Source organism: Notechis scutatus, chromosome 3 (assembly GCF_049901735.1).
Source record: "Notechis scutatus isolate UNSWTSFEM ecotype Mainland chromosome 3, rNotScu1.2, whole genome shotgun sequence".
NCBI classification, from domain to species: domain Eukaryota; kingdom Metazoa; phylum Chordata; class Lepidosauria; order Squamata; family Elapidae; genus Notechis; species Notechis scutatus.
The window spans coordinates 101,230,098-101,245,813 of NC_142011.1; the positions used below are offsets into that span (position 1 = coordinate 101,230,098).

Genomic DNA, 15,716 nt, shown 5'->3' on the forward strand with positions numbered 1-15,716 from the left:
CTATTTAGTCTAGAACTAAATGTCTGTAAAAATGAATTTCTTTAAATACGTATTTGCTAATGATTACAGAATGGCTTCTACCCAAAACTACCACAATCATATTTATTAAAACATTAAACAAATGAGAGGCAGCTATTAATGTCTTTCTGCCTCTTGACAATTTGCACAAATCTAACAATTTCCACTTTATTGTAATTGTTTCATACTTTTCATACTAGTTTGTGGATTCTTTTTTAAAACCATGAATTAAAAGCTGCACACATTTTATTGTACATTTTAATATGCATATCTTAAAACATAGTTTCTCTTAGTGTACAGATTTTTGTTTGGAAAGTACAAAGCAACATTGGGCTATCAAGGTGTTGCTGCCATTGGGTTCATTCTGTAAGTTCACTTCTTCCATGGACTCATACAAATTAATTACAAACACTTCTAAAAGAAAATGTTTTGGATCTTATGCAAAAGAAATACCTGTATCCTAGTTTTACTAACCAGTAGCAAATTCTACTTGTGTTTCCCGCTTGAAAACTGCACTGGTGAGCGAAAAGCCATTCACAGCTGCTCCAATTTCCTTGGCTGTTATCCAATAAATAGGACTCAGAATAGAAACCAGCACTCTCATTACAGGACCTTTAGGAGGAAAAACATATTTTTAGATGTTTAGGAGCATAGCATCTTTTTGATATTTGTAATTTTGGGGAAACATTTTTCTTAATCACATCCTAGAAGCAATTGCCTCTCACATTTAGCTGACAAAACCTGAAGATCATGGATATTTTTTCTTTGTTCTTGACTGCCATAAATAATTTATGAAAAAGGATAGAATAAGTCACCATTATAAAGAATATAAGCACAAGGATCTCAATGTGTTTGCCTGCTTTCTGATTTTCCCACACTGCTATCGAATGTCCTGATGGCCTTCTGCATAGACAGAATGCCGTTTGAAACCTACATAGGCCCTCAAGGGTCTGAACTAGTCTTGTGCTATGCCATTTTCTTAAATGCTTCTATGCTCCTGGAAAAAATAAGATGTGCTCTGTACTTATGAAACCTTGATGATATCTAGTGTTGTAGCCATGATAAACATAAACCTTTCATGTTGATTTATAATATTACAACTAAAACAAATGGTGTATATCTGCTACGTTAAATAAAATAATTAATGCATAAAAGGAACAGCTGTACCAAGATTCCAAGGGATATTTGTAATTTTGGCTTCTACGCTTGTAATATCCTCATCTGGACCATCTATTACGGTAGCATTCAGGAAAGCGATTCCGAATTCAACATCATTAATATGTCCAATGACACTTCCTCTTGCATGTGAGGGTCCACCTGTGGGGGAAAGGAAAGGAAAGCAAAGAAAGCAGTTTTCTCCAAAATATACAACTAAATTCTAGAATTCATACTGATGATGGTAAAACAAAACAGCAACTAGACAAATTCACGGAGAGAAACTGCTATCATTGGTTAAGAAAATAACGGCAAGAAGCATACGCATCTCAGTGGCTTGATGTTAGTGCAGTGTTTCCCAAACTTGGCAACTTTAAGATATGTGGACTTCAAGTCCCAGAATTCCCCAGCCAGCTTGAGGTTGAGAAACACTGTATTAGTCCATTTATGGATTTCCCATACATATCACAAATGCTGGATAAGAGAACCATACAGTTTTTAAACTGTATGTCTCCTTGTGTTTGATAATATGCCTGTCTGGGAAAACTCATACTGAAATAGAATATTTTTTTTAAATAAAATCATATATGGGTTTGGGTGTCAAGTGCTGGTTTGAGCCCACAGTCCTTTCTTTGTTAGAGAACCATAAAATCAAATTGCACATCTATCAGACTTAAACATTTTACCCGATCGGGTGCCCAGAGAGGGATATCATTTTATGAGGTGCAAAGTCCTGTAGGTGAAAAATTATTCTTGTTTAACACTGCTTGCTAGTTCCAACATAACAAAATGTGGCAGGAAGGAAAGTAGAGTAAGCTCCTAAAGGAATTCAGACAGGGTTTATGCCATTATTTGAGTAGGAAATTAGCCAAACCACCAGAGTATATTAATCATTCTGACAAGTGAAACCACTTTGTGTTCTTCTGTTGCATCTGAGGAAAAAACATTCCAAGTATTGGCCACAAAAGAGACATCTCTGTTTTTTCAAACCTCATCAGATTTTTGTAAATTTATGTTTACAAATTTACAAGTTTCAGGGGGATCAACAAGCAACTTCACTTGGATTACACAGCATTTTAATCACTTTCTAACACTTAAGAAACTTTCTGTATGGCTCTAATAAAAAAGAAATAATAAATAACTTTTAGATTAATTTGCAACATTTTGCCAGGAACCTTGAATACTTTCCAAATTCTTCTTTGAGTTTAGCTGAACATATTAACCTCAAAAATTGGTCTTTTAGTGAAGCAAAAGATAGCAAATCTGCAGTGAAATATAAGATTCACTATATTTCTGCTGTCTCTGCTGTAATGCTGCTGCAAATAGTACAAATGGTTATAATACCAGAAAATATCAAGGATTTGCTGCAGTATCAGAAGTCAAGTGCTCTATTGACCTTCTGTTCAGAAGCATAATAAATATCCTGAGTAAATCTATCTGAGTCAGCAATATAACGCAGGAAGCCCTCATTTAATAACCACAATCAGGACTAGCAACTTAATTGAAAATCAAAACGAAAAGGTCATGAATGTGTATATTGGTCACAAAATTACTTTTAAATGGTTGCTAAATGATACAGTAGCTAAATAAGGACTACTTGCATTTGCTGCTGGTTATCAAGTAACCATAGTTAGCCAAATTAAAAGAAAGCCTCAGAATTTGGGCCTCCAACAACCTCGCTTTCCTTGCCTCTTCAGCATGCTTTGGTGCAAGCTGAAAACTGAAGAAAAAAAGAGGAAAGAATTGGAGCCAGTAAAGATGTTAAGAAAGATAGAAACTATTTGTATGTGGAATTCATTTGGAGAGAGAAAAAGAGCAAGCCAGAATGAGATATATTACATAGAGGAGAAATAATCTAAAATAATCTAAAGAAAAATGGAGGGGGGATGAGTCAATCATATTTTCTGGAAATGTGTGTGAGAGGGAGGGGATTTACTGATCCTGAACAAGAAAAAACATACACTTGGTCCTCATTATTCACAGATTCCATGTTTGTGAATTCACCTCCTCGCTAAAATTTATTTGTAATCTCCAGGAGCAATCACACATGATTTGCTAATTCGGTGTTTGTGGCAATTTTGTAGAATATATGTGAGAAGTGAGACTCAAATGTGCATTGAAAGTTTGTGTTTGGGGCATCAGATTTTATATATAAAATACATTATCTGCAAAACTCTTTCCGTTGTTGGCTTTGCCCACTATGGCAGCCTTATATGAATCTTTATCTTTCTATTTTTCAGAATTCTTAAGATGTCAATGGTTCAACATTTTGGCAGCTTTGACAAAACTTAATACTTTCTACCCTATTTGTCTTCAGATAAAGGATGCTAGCTGTGTGCTTTTCTTAGCTATGGTCACTAGCTGTGGACTTTTCTTAGCTATTCTCATTCCCTTTTTATGTTCTCATTTGAACATCAAATTCAAGATACAGTAAGTATGGCTGATGCTGTATTCTTTCTTCCCTCCGCATCTAAAAGAGGAACACACTAAGTGTTTTCCAATCTGTATTAATGTGCAAGATGGTTTTTTTGGTGGGGGGTGGTGGGTTTAGAAAACATTACAAGAAAGATAATGGAAATAAACAATGCAGTTGCACCAGCTCTGCATTATTTAGAATCTAGTTCAACTCTTAAAGACCTAAAGAGCAAAGGATTTACATTACAAATGTCAACATGTATCATTATACCATTATAATAGTGTTAAAATCATTCAGTGAATAGACAGGATCAGCATTCATTAGAATAAAAGACACAAATTGGACAATAGTATCTTGCATCTTAAGTTATTGCCTTAGGAGAAACTTTTACATTTCCTTTTAAAGCTGCTGCAATTCCAGTAATCATTAACCTCTCTACCTCATGCTGTTTAAATCCAAGAGTAAAGATTCATTAAAGTAGATTAGGATTCGGAATATGCTTTCTTCTTGTTTGGAAAGTAACACCAATACGAGTTGTGAGTTACCCATAACATAAAATGCTTCACCTTCCCTCTAGCATTTGAGACATAAACTTGGATATGCACAGGTACCTGGACAAGCCTGAATGTTACACCTGGATATTTGAGTTTTATCTCCAGGACAAGGACGTCCATTGTTAGAGACAGGTGGATTGCTGCACAACCGTGATCGGATCTTTTCCCCTGCTCCACAAGTTGCTGAGCATGTACTCCAAGGCTGCCATGGACCCCAGTTTCCATCCACTGCAAACCAATACAGAAGTAACATAAAAAATTAACAATGTTTCATTAATGCTTCTCAAGAGTTTGGGAGGTTTTTTTGGGTAATGACAAATGCAACTATTATAATACAATTATTATATAAAAACTGAAAATATTACTGTTACTGCTAATAATGCATAAATGAATGAAAGGTCTATCAATAGTTAAAAGGTAGATGAAGGGAGATCACATAAAATCTATGATTGAAATAGAGCAGGCTAGAGCAAGAATAGGCAAGGAGAGGAAGTTGGAGAATGGAGTAGAGATCCCTCACTTATACTGTATATAGTTCAGGACCTCTACTCACAATCTTTAATATCTATTTCACAACATACTAAAATTGCATGCACATTCACACATCTATTTTGTGTAGTAAAATAGCAATAAAGAAGATGTCTGATGGATGTTTGCAAGTTAAGAAATAGGTACAGCAGGTCAGTCTCTTCAAAAGTGTGTTGATCTCATTCATTCCCAAAGTAGATCAACTGAGTGGATTTTATACATCCCTTAATTTTTTTCTTCAATCAGAGTCTGGGATGCAAAATGCCTATATAAAGCAAAATAATCAATTCAAAGAGGGCTTAGCACCTCAGTCTCTGTTCCTCTTTGCACCATTATTTTGGTTGGGAACAGAGCTACACTGCAGTAATATGTAGATTGGTACAAAAGAAGTAACAACCAATAGCTCATTCACAGATATCCAGATTTCAAATCCATCAGAACTTGTGATGAATTTTTACCCCTATGAATGTGCAGAGTCATTGACCTAGGTCTTCAGTTCCAGTATGTTTCTATTGTTATTGTTAGAAATAACCTCATTGTTTTGCATACATCTAGAATATTATGTTTCCAGTCCGGCTGTCTATCTCAACAAAACTCACCAGGACATAACTCTGCATGACATCTCTGAGTCTGTGTATCAGCCCCTGCACAGGCTCTTCCTCCATTAAGTGGGTGAGGATTGTCACAAGTCCGATATCTTCTCATATGGCCACCATTACATGTTCGACTGCAAATCCCCCAGCTGCTCCATGGGCCCCATTTTCCATGTACTTTGGGAACAGGACATTTTTCAAATCAGTATTTTTTCTTTATACCGAAAGGCACAGGAATTAATAACAATAAAAAGAATGTATCAATGGTATGCCTATTGTCAGCCTATTGTTAAAATAAAGACAAGGGAACACTTTTGGAAATAACTATATTGAAATAACTCCTCTGCCCTCCTACCTGGAATGTAATAGTATAGCTCTTCTGACCAGACTCCGATCTAATGTTTAATCACCCACAAGATGAAATCTTTCTCAGTATATATCAAATTGGTCCAATGCACTTACTGGGGCAGAGGTCAGTGTTGCAAAAGTCAACCTGGAGATCGTTCCCTTCACATCTGAGTCCACCATTCTCTGGGGGTGGGTTTGAGCAATCTCTTGTTCTCTGTTGGGTACCACCTCCACAAGACATAGTGCAGGCACTCCAGCTAGACCAGGAAGTCCATTTTCCATTCACTAGTAAAAGGAAAAGACGTATCTTTTACATACACACATTCAGATCAGATAATTGCTGTGCAAATTCTGTGTAACTGAATCTGATGTCTAAGAAAGCTACAAATTAGAGCAATTGATTAAGGAGCCAACACAGTATTGCAGACTAACTCATTGCTCACTGCCAGGAGTTCCATTCTCACCAGCTGAAGGTTGACTCAGCCTTCCATCCTTCTGAGGTTGGTAAAATGAGGACCCAACCCAAATTATTGGAGCCAGTATGCTGGCTCTGTAAACCACTTTTGTAAAGCACTATGAAGCAGTATGTAAGTGCTATTGCTATTAAGTTCCAAGCAGTATTTAAGAATATGAATATTCTCTATATGAAGGAAGGCTCACCCTCTTTCATCTTACAAAACCAAACTTTGTATTTGTCATAGACTGCCTGCTACTACTTTGGTTGACTTCATCATCTACAGGCGGAACTGTTAACTGAGAGCCAAGGACTGCTGTTAAAGAATATGGAGGAGAGAGATTAGAACTCTCTTTGTTCAGTAATTTGTTACCTGAGCACATCCCCAGAGGTTTCTTTAAAGAGTTTACATGCTAAATTTTTCCTTTCCCTTTCCTCGTTCCTTCATCATAAATTCAGTTTAGCCAAACATCCCTTCATTTCTGCCTCACCCTATATTTAAAACACACCACATTTAAATGAGAACTGGTTCAGTGTAATGTTTAAAGCATCAGGCTAAAAAACAGAAGATCATGAATTCTAGCCCCACCTGTCAGGTTCCAAGTAATGCAATCATCATAAAACAAACTCAGCCTGAATTTAATTTGGTGGTGGGATCATGTAAATTCAGTTTGACACCACCTTAAGTACAAAGCCATCTGGGTTACTTTGGTCTAGTAATCTCTTTCCCTCATTTCTAGGAAGGAATCAATGGCAAACCGCTTCCAAAAAGTCCTTGCCAAGAAAACTGCGAGAATCGGATCCAATTGTACAGAATGAAAAAAAAAATTAAGTACTTTCTATAAACTCAGATTAAAAACAAAATTAATTTGTAACTTACCTGGACAATTTCTCTCATTGCAAACCTGCATCTGTACGTCAGGCCCATCACAGTTCGAACCATCAAATGATGGAGGAGGATTATTGCATAGCCTTATTCTGTTCTGAGTACCTTTGCCACATGTCTCACTGCAAGGTCCCCATGACAACCAGGAACTCCAGGCACCATTAACTAGAAGCAAACAAAGTTAGTTAAAAAAAAAACACCTGTCAAAATAGAAAAGAAAAATACAAATTGGAATGGATCATAGTGGCATATGTGGGAAGTCCATTTGCACAATCAGAGGTGGTATTCAGCTGGTTCGGACCAGTTGTGGCGTATCAGTATCAGAAATTTTGAGTAGTTCAGAGAACTGGCAAATCCCACCTCTGGCTGGCCCCGCCCACCCTCCCCCGCATTACCTTTCCTATATTACCTTGATTTTTTAGCTCAGCTGATTCACGTGGCAGAGTGGATTGCCATGCCCCAGCTGAGCTAAAAAACAGCTCAGCTCACCAGCGTTGTCACAGAGGATGATCTTTGAGCCCTGAGCATGCATGCTCCCATAGAACTGATAGGAAATTTTTTTAGAAACCCATCACTGGGCACAATGGATTTTATTTTATTTTTTGTCCTCTGATTCTCTCCAGAAGCCTAACAGGGGATTCCAAGAATTTTGGAACATACTGTATTAGAAAAGGAAAACTGCCTCAAACTAAACAAGGGCATTTTGAGCTACCACTCCTATTATTGCTTGTACAATTTTAGAGGGAATCAAAGGTCTCATTAAGATGGAAAAGAGAAAAAACTTATAAAGGCAGACGTGTGTTTATTTTTTTAATGATCACAAACTTTGGATCCAACCATTTCACTTTTGGTTTTCTAATAGGAAGTTTTTAATATTATGAATGCATTAACTGCATATAACACTTTTCAGAAAAGAAGTGCTCATGGCAGTTTATAATATAGTATCTGAAAAATTTAAATTAAGAACAGCAATCCAAAAATGAATCTCAAAACAGATTATGGAAACATTGTAGTAGATTAGAGTAAAATCTTCTTAAAACCTTCCTAATTTTCCATTTCCTTAAAACCAATTCCAGGCTTTACTCTGGAGCAGACAAGTAGATATGTTTTACAAATGATTCATTGAGGAAGAAAATGAAATTTTATGTCAAGCATACCACTAAATCAGGGGTGTCAAACTCACGTCTCACGGCATCATCACATGACGTATCGGAACTTTTTCCCCCTTCACTAAACTGGGCGTGGCCATGGCCAGAATGTGATGCATCCGGCCCATGGGCCGGGAGTTTGACAGCCCTGCACTAAATCATTTCTCACCTGGGCAGGGCCTTATGTTGCACACCATCAACTCCATTGCATTGCCTTCACAAGGTCTTCCTCTGTGTTGAGCTGGAGGGTTGCTGCAACTTCTGGTTCTGGTTTTGTTGCCTCGCCCACAGGTTTTAGAGCATTCTTCCCAAGACCCCCATTCTGACCAGCTTCCATCCACTAAACAGCACCCAAAATTTATTTGCAGTTACTCATATGCACTAAAATGATTGATAACTTCATAATTGCAATAATAAAATATTTAATGGATTGGTGGTATAGATTAAATAGCAACATTGGCCATTATTCAGTATTTCCTTAGTACGTCCTCTTGATCAAATCAAAGAAACTAACATAGTTGTGGTTGCTAAGATTGTGAATTTGGAAGAAAGTTCCAAGGACACAAGTGAAATTTCGTTTAAATAACTTCAACATCAAGAGTGAATGCTAGGGGATAACGTAATGTATTAATTATTCATGAGTAATAAAGGAATAATTGCACTGAATCATGGTAGAAGTATCACTTAAGTATTTATGGTGTCAGTTTCAGATTTATAAGATAATCAATGTAAATAAACAAAATATGAGCATTTACCTGGACACAACTTGCTCTGACAGCTGTGTATTTCATAATCAGGCTCCATACAGTTTCGTCCACCATTAGCAGGAAAGGGATTGTTGCATAGACGAATCCTCTTTTGGACACCTGGGCCACATGTTACACTACACGGTTGCCAGTCAAGCCATTGAGAAAACCCACCGTGAACTGCAATGGAACAAATTGCATTATTTTAGTCAATACTCTTTTTGGTATTCATGCTATTGTCTGCAGTATTTAAAAAAATCAAAAGGTTGACCTGCCATTAGTCTACAACAAGGCTCTTCAAATTTGGCAAGTTTAAGACTTGTGGACTTCAACTCCCAGAATTCCTGAGCTAACATGACTGGAGGAAGCATTCTGGGAATTGAAGTCCACAAGTCTTAAAGTTGTCAAGTTTGAAGATCCCTGGTCTACAAGAATGTTGTTGTAAATTATGACAACTAAATATTGAATAAAGACTTGGCTGGAAGTGATTCAGAAAAATTAGAAATTGTTGTTCTTGGCTTTTATTTTTTAAGAAGAGAAATCAGAAAAAAAAATCTCCTTTTCATTATCTTATCACAAACTAAAAATGGCCAACAGGCTTGCCTCCAATCTCTGAAGTTATTATTCTATCTACATAATTAAAGTAGTTGGATAGATCTTTATAGAAATGGCTAGTTTATATTACTTTGAAAAAACAAAAATTTGAGGTTTGATGTTAATGCTTTATTTTACTGCAACAGAGGGAGTTGGAAGTTAATGCCTCTTTTTCTTTTTCCCAATCCTTCCCCACTTTTATTCCCTCCTCTTTCCCGCCACTGCTTCCTTATTTACTTTTGTATTTTTTTTGTCTTATCTTATAACTCAATAAAAGGAAAAAAATTATAATAGTTTGACCTAATGGATGGATTAAAGTATGCCTACTGACTTCTTTTTATGGATATTTTGAACAGGCTGATAAGATAGGAAGGAAGATAAAAATGGTCATAAATAATACTGGGGCCTTTACATATCAAGAACAACAAAAACTAAAAGAGAAAATAATGGCATAACTAATTTTTTTGTATTCATTTACTGTACTTATTATGGAATTCATTCCATAGATTCTGACCAGTTCACAATATGACTTCTACTTCTTTACTTCCTCTTTTATCACTTCGAGTGTTAAGGGATAACAATATGATAGAGAAATAATTTAAAATGTCCCCCCAAAACTGGCATTCTAGTTCAACCTTATCTTTAAAAGGCCAGAATATCTGTAAATGTGTTCTACAGCATTGGAGCAACCATACCAAAGGCCTGCCTCCAAGTCCAGGTTTTTCTTACTTCTAGGGAAAGCATTGGGACCTTAAGTATTCCCTGTCTCAATGCCAGGGAAGGATCGTTTTGAAGGATTCAGCCCTCAATCCAACATTATCCTGTTTCCCAAGCCTCTGATAATTGACGTACATTTAGCCTTAATGAAAATTTGTGGCACTGTTCACTCTTATTCTTCACTCTTCACTCTTACACTTTATTGTCTCTAGAGTATGCACAAGGAAGAATGGCATGACCTTAGAAACCATACCTTATGAATGACTGAGGGCAGCTTGTAGAACCTCTGCGTCTAGCATGCATTCAGATATATCAAAAAGCATTTGCCTTCCTGTACTTCCCATGTAAGTTGAATTTAAAGAGTGATGCAGAGATGTAAAATTAATCTTTTCCAGTAAGTACAAATTTAGATCTTATAGGAGACTTTCAGGTTTCAATTAATGTTATTTCTAAAAGCACAGCAACACTTCTCTCTACCGACAAGAGCATGTCTCAGTAGACAACTTTTCTGAGTAAGAGATATAAATATAGTGACATCTTTTTATTGATTCTTTACTTAAAATGAAGGTTGATTAACTACAAAGAACTTCTCATTACCCTAATCCAAGCCTCAACACTAACCCTGGACAATGAATGGCACTTTGACAAGGACAGAACCCATAAGGTTCCTAGCTACACATTCATATTCAGAAGTATCCTCTTTATGAGCAACTGAAATACGCAAGGAGCCATTCGTCAAAACAGTCATTCGGTCTTGATTCAGAAGAGGCCAGCCTTGACGAGACCATTCAATAGTTGGACGAGGTTCTCCTTCTGCTTGACAGTTCAGCACTGCTGTAGTTCCAGCATCAACGATGATTTCTACTGGTTCAGTTTTAATAACAGGTGCACCTAAGAGAAATAAAATATTCCTGGGTTGGCTGGGATTCTGTGATAAATCGGTAAAAGCAGAGCTCTCTCCTTTTTAACACTTCTCCGTAGTCTGTTCAATACTATAATGCAGCACTATTTCAATTTCTCTTATTTAAATAGTTCCATAGTTTACGCATTTTCATTTACTGTCTTATTTTCATTTTTTTATGGTTGTAAGTGGTAGGCATTTTTGCTATTGCACCAAATCCAGCCTGAAGTAAGTGAGGGACTGTGAGTAAGGGGTGGGCAATCCACTGCTGGCATCTGCAACCTTTTTATGCCTCAGGGATAAAAAGCCTCCAGAGATTACTTTGCAAAATGTTCAGTAGCAAATTTCTGAATGTTGAAATCTATTTTCTGCTTTTACCGATGGGAAACAAATGAAATCTATACGTCAGGCCCATCACAGTAAGAACCATCAAATGATGGAGGAGGATTATTGCATAGCCTTAAATTCTTTTTTTAAATCAATAACTAGGTTGCAATATTTAGTAAACTGAAAAGTAATAATATTCTGAACCATAGAACTGGGTCACTTCCAATTCCAGATGCCAAAAAGAATGAATTCTTCAAATATGCTAAGTGAAAATTTCCTCATTTGCGAACTCTCTACTGTACCCAACTTCAATTTGATGCCATCCATGTATTTGGCTAAGAATTCCAAACCTCCAGACCCATTTGAAGGCCCTGAGGCTATGGAAACCTACTCCTTGACAAGTAAAAGATGAAGGAAGTAAAGTCTGAAAGCAAATTCATGTTAGAAAATATATTATTTGAGATTAATTTATGAAGTTGACTATGGGTCACTGACATGGTACTAGACCATTAATTCATCTCTTGTTCAGATTATAAAACTGAAGGGAAGGGAGTTGAAGAGAGTATGTATTAAATAAAGAATTTAGTTTGTTTGGAAGCTACCAACATTTACAAGCACATACATTTGGGTACACATTTCATAACTCTTAGGAAATTGTAGGAATATGGGTCTCTAACTTACTATGTAATGTAAGAGTGACACGATGTTCAACCACCCCAGCATCATTTGTAGCTATACATATATATTCTGCAGCATCTTCATTCTGAAAAAAAAAAAAAAAAACACAGGTTCAGTCTGGGACTGACTATATTAAACAATATCTTATACATTTGCAGATGTACGGTAGGATTTAAGTGAAATTATTCATTGTAGGCAAATATTGTTAATTTCATGATGTAACTTATCTAAAAGGAAACCTCATGTTTACATATGATTCAATTTCCACTGGCTATGTTGACTGAAACTTTTAGTAATCTGGAATTCAGGCAAGATTGTTTTATAGTGTGCCAATATGGAAGGATAGTCTGACAGGTCAGAAATAAAATAAAGGTATTTGTAATACTATGCTACTTGGGAATTCTCTCCACATGTGCTGCAAATATGACTCCCATAATTCCCACCCATAATTCCCATTTTATGCTTTGCATTGGCAGTTGTAATTCTGTTGTATCTAGAAAAGGTTAGGAAAATCTGGCATCATACATGCATACATACATGCACAAATATTTTAGAATATATAGAAAAAGAGCAGTAGTTACAAAAAGGAAAAAGTTCGAGTTGGATTTATATCCCTTAACAGTATCCTAAAGATAAGTGGGATAATCATAGCAAGACATCTTGCTGGTAGGAGATGGATACTATTATGTTTAATTAAATCCAATTGTTGTATTAGTTCAGTGCTAACTCACTACAGTGCCATGGATGGAAAGGGATCCATTGCTAAGTTGCCTGATTCGATTGCTGATCAAAGTGCCAACTCCTTTTCTGCTCCACTGAATAGTTGGAGGAGGGTCTCCTCTGACTTCACAATTGAGAATGGCATTGCCACCCAAAGGTTCGATCCGACTGGAATGATAATCTCCCATGAATACCGGAGGTTCTGAATTTCAAAATAATAAGTATAAGCAACTAAGTAGAAAACAAAAGTCTGAAGAAACTTGAAGCCCACAATACTGAGGAAACACTATGTGGATCTGAAACATGATCCATACATACATGTAATAACACATGAGATTTAGCAATCATATTTTTCTAGGCATTTCCGCTATTTTTTCATTGAATCATTTGCACTGTAAGACAATTTGTTGGTTACAATATGTACCCGATTTTATTTTAACCCAAATTAGAAACAGAAATTTTCATTCCCCCTATCGATCATAATTAAATACTTTATTTTTGCAAGCTGAATATTTTGTATTGCCATTATTCCTCCTTGCCATACATAATATTGTAGTTAGATGCAATATGAAAGCAGAAATCTTTCAAGGCCAAAATTTATCAGTAATACACACCTTTAACATAAACAGATCCAAAAGCCTTGATAGAACCAACCAGATTTTCTGCCATACACACATAGGTTCCTGAATCTTCCTTAGACACTCTTTCAATAACAAGTTTACTCAGTCCATTTACTCCATCATATTGTGCTAGCCAAACAAGAGAAGTTGAAAAAAATAGACCAACATAAATTAAACGTATCTGTAAACTTTATTTTACTCATTAAAACATGTTTTAAAGACAAATTGGCTATTTTCTGTTATTGACTTTGCTTCACAGCAAAAAAAACAAAAACAAAATTTGGAGACAAACGGGAAGCCATATTGCCTTCTTGTCTCGTGTTGTGCTCACAATGCTGCTAGTCCTTAACTTACAACCACAATGGAGCCCAAAATGTCTGTTGCTAAGCAGGACAGTTTTTAAGTGAGTTTTGCCCCATTTTATGACCTTTCTTACCCATGATGTTAAGGGAATCACTGCAGTTGTTAAGTTAGGAACGTGGTTATTAAGATAATCTGGCTTCCCCACTGACTTTGCTTGTCAGAAGGTGACGAAAGGTAACCACATAACCCTCAGCTATTTGCCGAGCATCTGAATTTTGATCATGTGACCATGAGAATGTTGCAAGAGTTGTAAGTGTGAAAAATGGTCACAAGTCGCTTTTTTCAGTGATGTCATAATTTCAAACGGTCACTAAACAAATAGTTGTGAGTTGAGGACTACCTTCCAGTGGTGGTATTCAGCAAGTTCTGACCAGTTCTGGAGAACCGGTAGCAGAAAATTTGAATAGTTTGGAGAACCGGCAAATACCACCTCTGACTGGAGATTTTACAATATACTTCCCTTGCCACGCCCACAAAGCCATGGCCACAGAACCGGTAGTAAGAAAATTTGAATCCCACCACTGCTACCTTCCTGTAAATGTTTTATTATGGAACTTTCTGCTGATTGTTTTTCAGCTATTGAACTCCTTCCAGATGATTGTGTCTCTAAACAAAACCGATTGAGGAAACTGAGGCATTTGGTAGCTAGAGTTAAGGTGCTATTAATTTAATGGCTTTAAGAGTTTGGGTATTTGATGTTTTAGTAATACTTTTTATGGCTGGGGATTAAAGGAAAAGAAATGTGTTTCTCTAGTCCCAAAGCTACAGGTTAAACCTAAAAAATAATATACACAAATAAGGCATAGGACCCAGTACCAAAGCACTGATGATATTAGCAAGTTTGGTAATAAAACTTATGCAACAAAACCACCAAGCTCAGAGACACCAAGGACAAATATTCTCTGTAAATGTTTTTTATGGGCACTAGGGATTCCTCATGGCCTCTCCCCATAGCTCACCAGGACAACTTATTTGGCAAATCACACTGCTCACCCCATCAAAAAGAAAGAAAGAAGGAAGGGAGGGAGGGAGGGTCAGAGTAGAAATAAAACTGATTTGTTTTTCACATCCTTTGTACTCTGTTATTGACTGAGCTGAGCTGAGTTGGTTGAATTTAATTAGTTGAATGCGCTCTCATGCAATTACGTGTGCATTCTATACAGTATACTTCAGTTTTGCAGATGGAGAAAAGAAAACCAAAGGCTATCTTTACAATGTGTGTGGGAGGGGATGCTTTTCAATCTGAAAGAATATGGCTCTACATCTAATTTTACAGCCTACCATTTACTATAGTTTCCTGGATGAACTCACCTGGGATAATATTATTGTTAAATGTCCATCTAATGTTGGGTACAGGAACTCCTGTTGCTTTACAAGTTAATTGCAATTGTTCTCCTTTGTTTAAAGCTACATCTCCAGGGAGTTCAGTAAAAGCTGGGAGCACGTAAACCGTTAAACTGACAGTGTGGGTGTCCTCACCAGCCACATTGCTAGCAATACAGGTGTAGCTCCCAGAATCTTCCAGCTAAATAGAGAAGGAAAACAATTCCATATTCATATGAAACAAAAGGCAAAATCCCAAAAACATAATAGCTATTTGTACTATGGGGAGAACCTCAGAAGATATTTTAATAATATTGGTAGGTGGATTTGAATCGCCAATCGAACATTAGCAGCAACATGTGTCATTATGATTTTTAGCACTTCCCCATTCCCCCCCCCCAAAAAAAATTGCATCCAAGTAGTAGAGCATTATAAAGAATTTATGTATTCAACATGGCATATGTTGGGGGAAAATGCAACAGAATATTGTACTCCTTTCTCACCAAATTTCCACTTCTTATCATTATGTAATGATATTGTGTAAGTTGTGGTTATTTTAGATAAATACCCTGTTTCTCCAACAATATGGCCTCCCCCAATAGGAAGTCCCAGCATGTTTTATAGGCA

General features: G+C 36.6%; 1 protein-coding gene across 2 annotated transcripts in view; it reads right to left on the reverse strand.

Moving 5' to 3' along the window:
* The window catches only part of HMCN1 (hemicentin 1), a 240,336-nt gene that overhangs the window by 17,051 nt on the left and 207,569 nt on the right, over window positions 1-15,716 (reverse strand). For both annotated transcript variants that reach the window (XM_026669149.2, XM_087960847.1), the window contains 13 exons: window positions 15,078-15,291; window positions 13,398-13,532; window positions 12,795-12,985; window positions 12,067-12,148; window positions 10,779-11,048; window positions 8,856-9,026; window positions 8,270-8,440; window positions 6,947-7,117; window positions 5,727-5,897; window positions 5,271-5,441; window positions 4,201-4,371; window positions 1,186-1,335; window positions 493-630 (listed from right to left, as the gene is read on the reverse strand). In XM_026669149.2, the coding sequence (XP_026524934.2) occupies window positions 493-630; window positions 1,186-1,335; window positions 4,201-4,371; window positions 5,271-5,441; window positions 5,727-5,897; window positions 6,947-7,117; window positions 8,270-8,440; window positions 8,856-9,026; window positions 10,779-11,048; window positions 12,067-12,148; window positions 12,795-12,985; window positions 13,398-13,532; window positions 15,078-15,291 (2,206 nt within the window). The remainder of the gene's footprint in view (window positions 1-492; window positions 631-1,185; window positions 1,336-4,200; window positions 4,372-5,270; window positions 5,442-5,726; window positions 5,898-6,946; window positions 7,118-8,269; window positions 8,441-8,855; window positions 9,027-10,778; window positions 11,049-12,066; window positions 12,149-12,794; window positions 12,986-13,397; window positions 13,533-15,077; window positions 15,292-15,716) is intronic.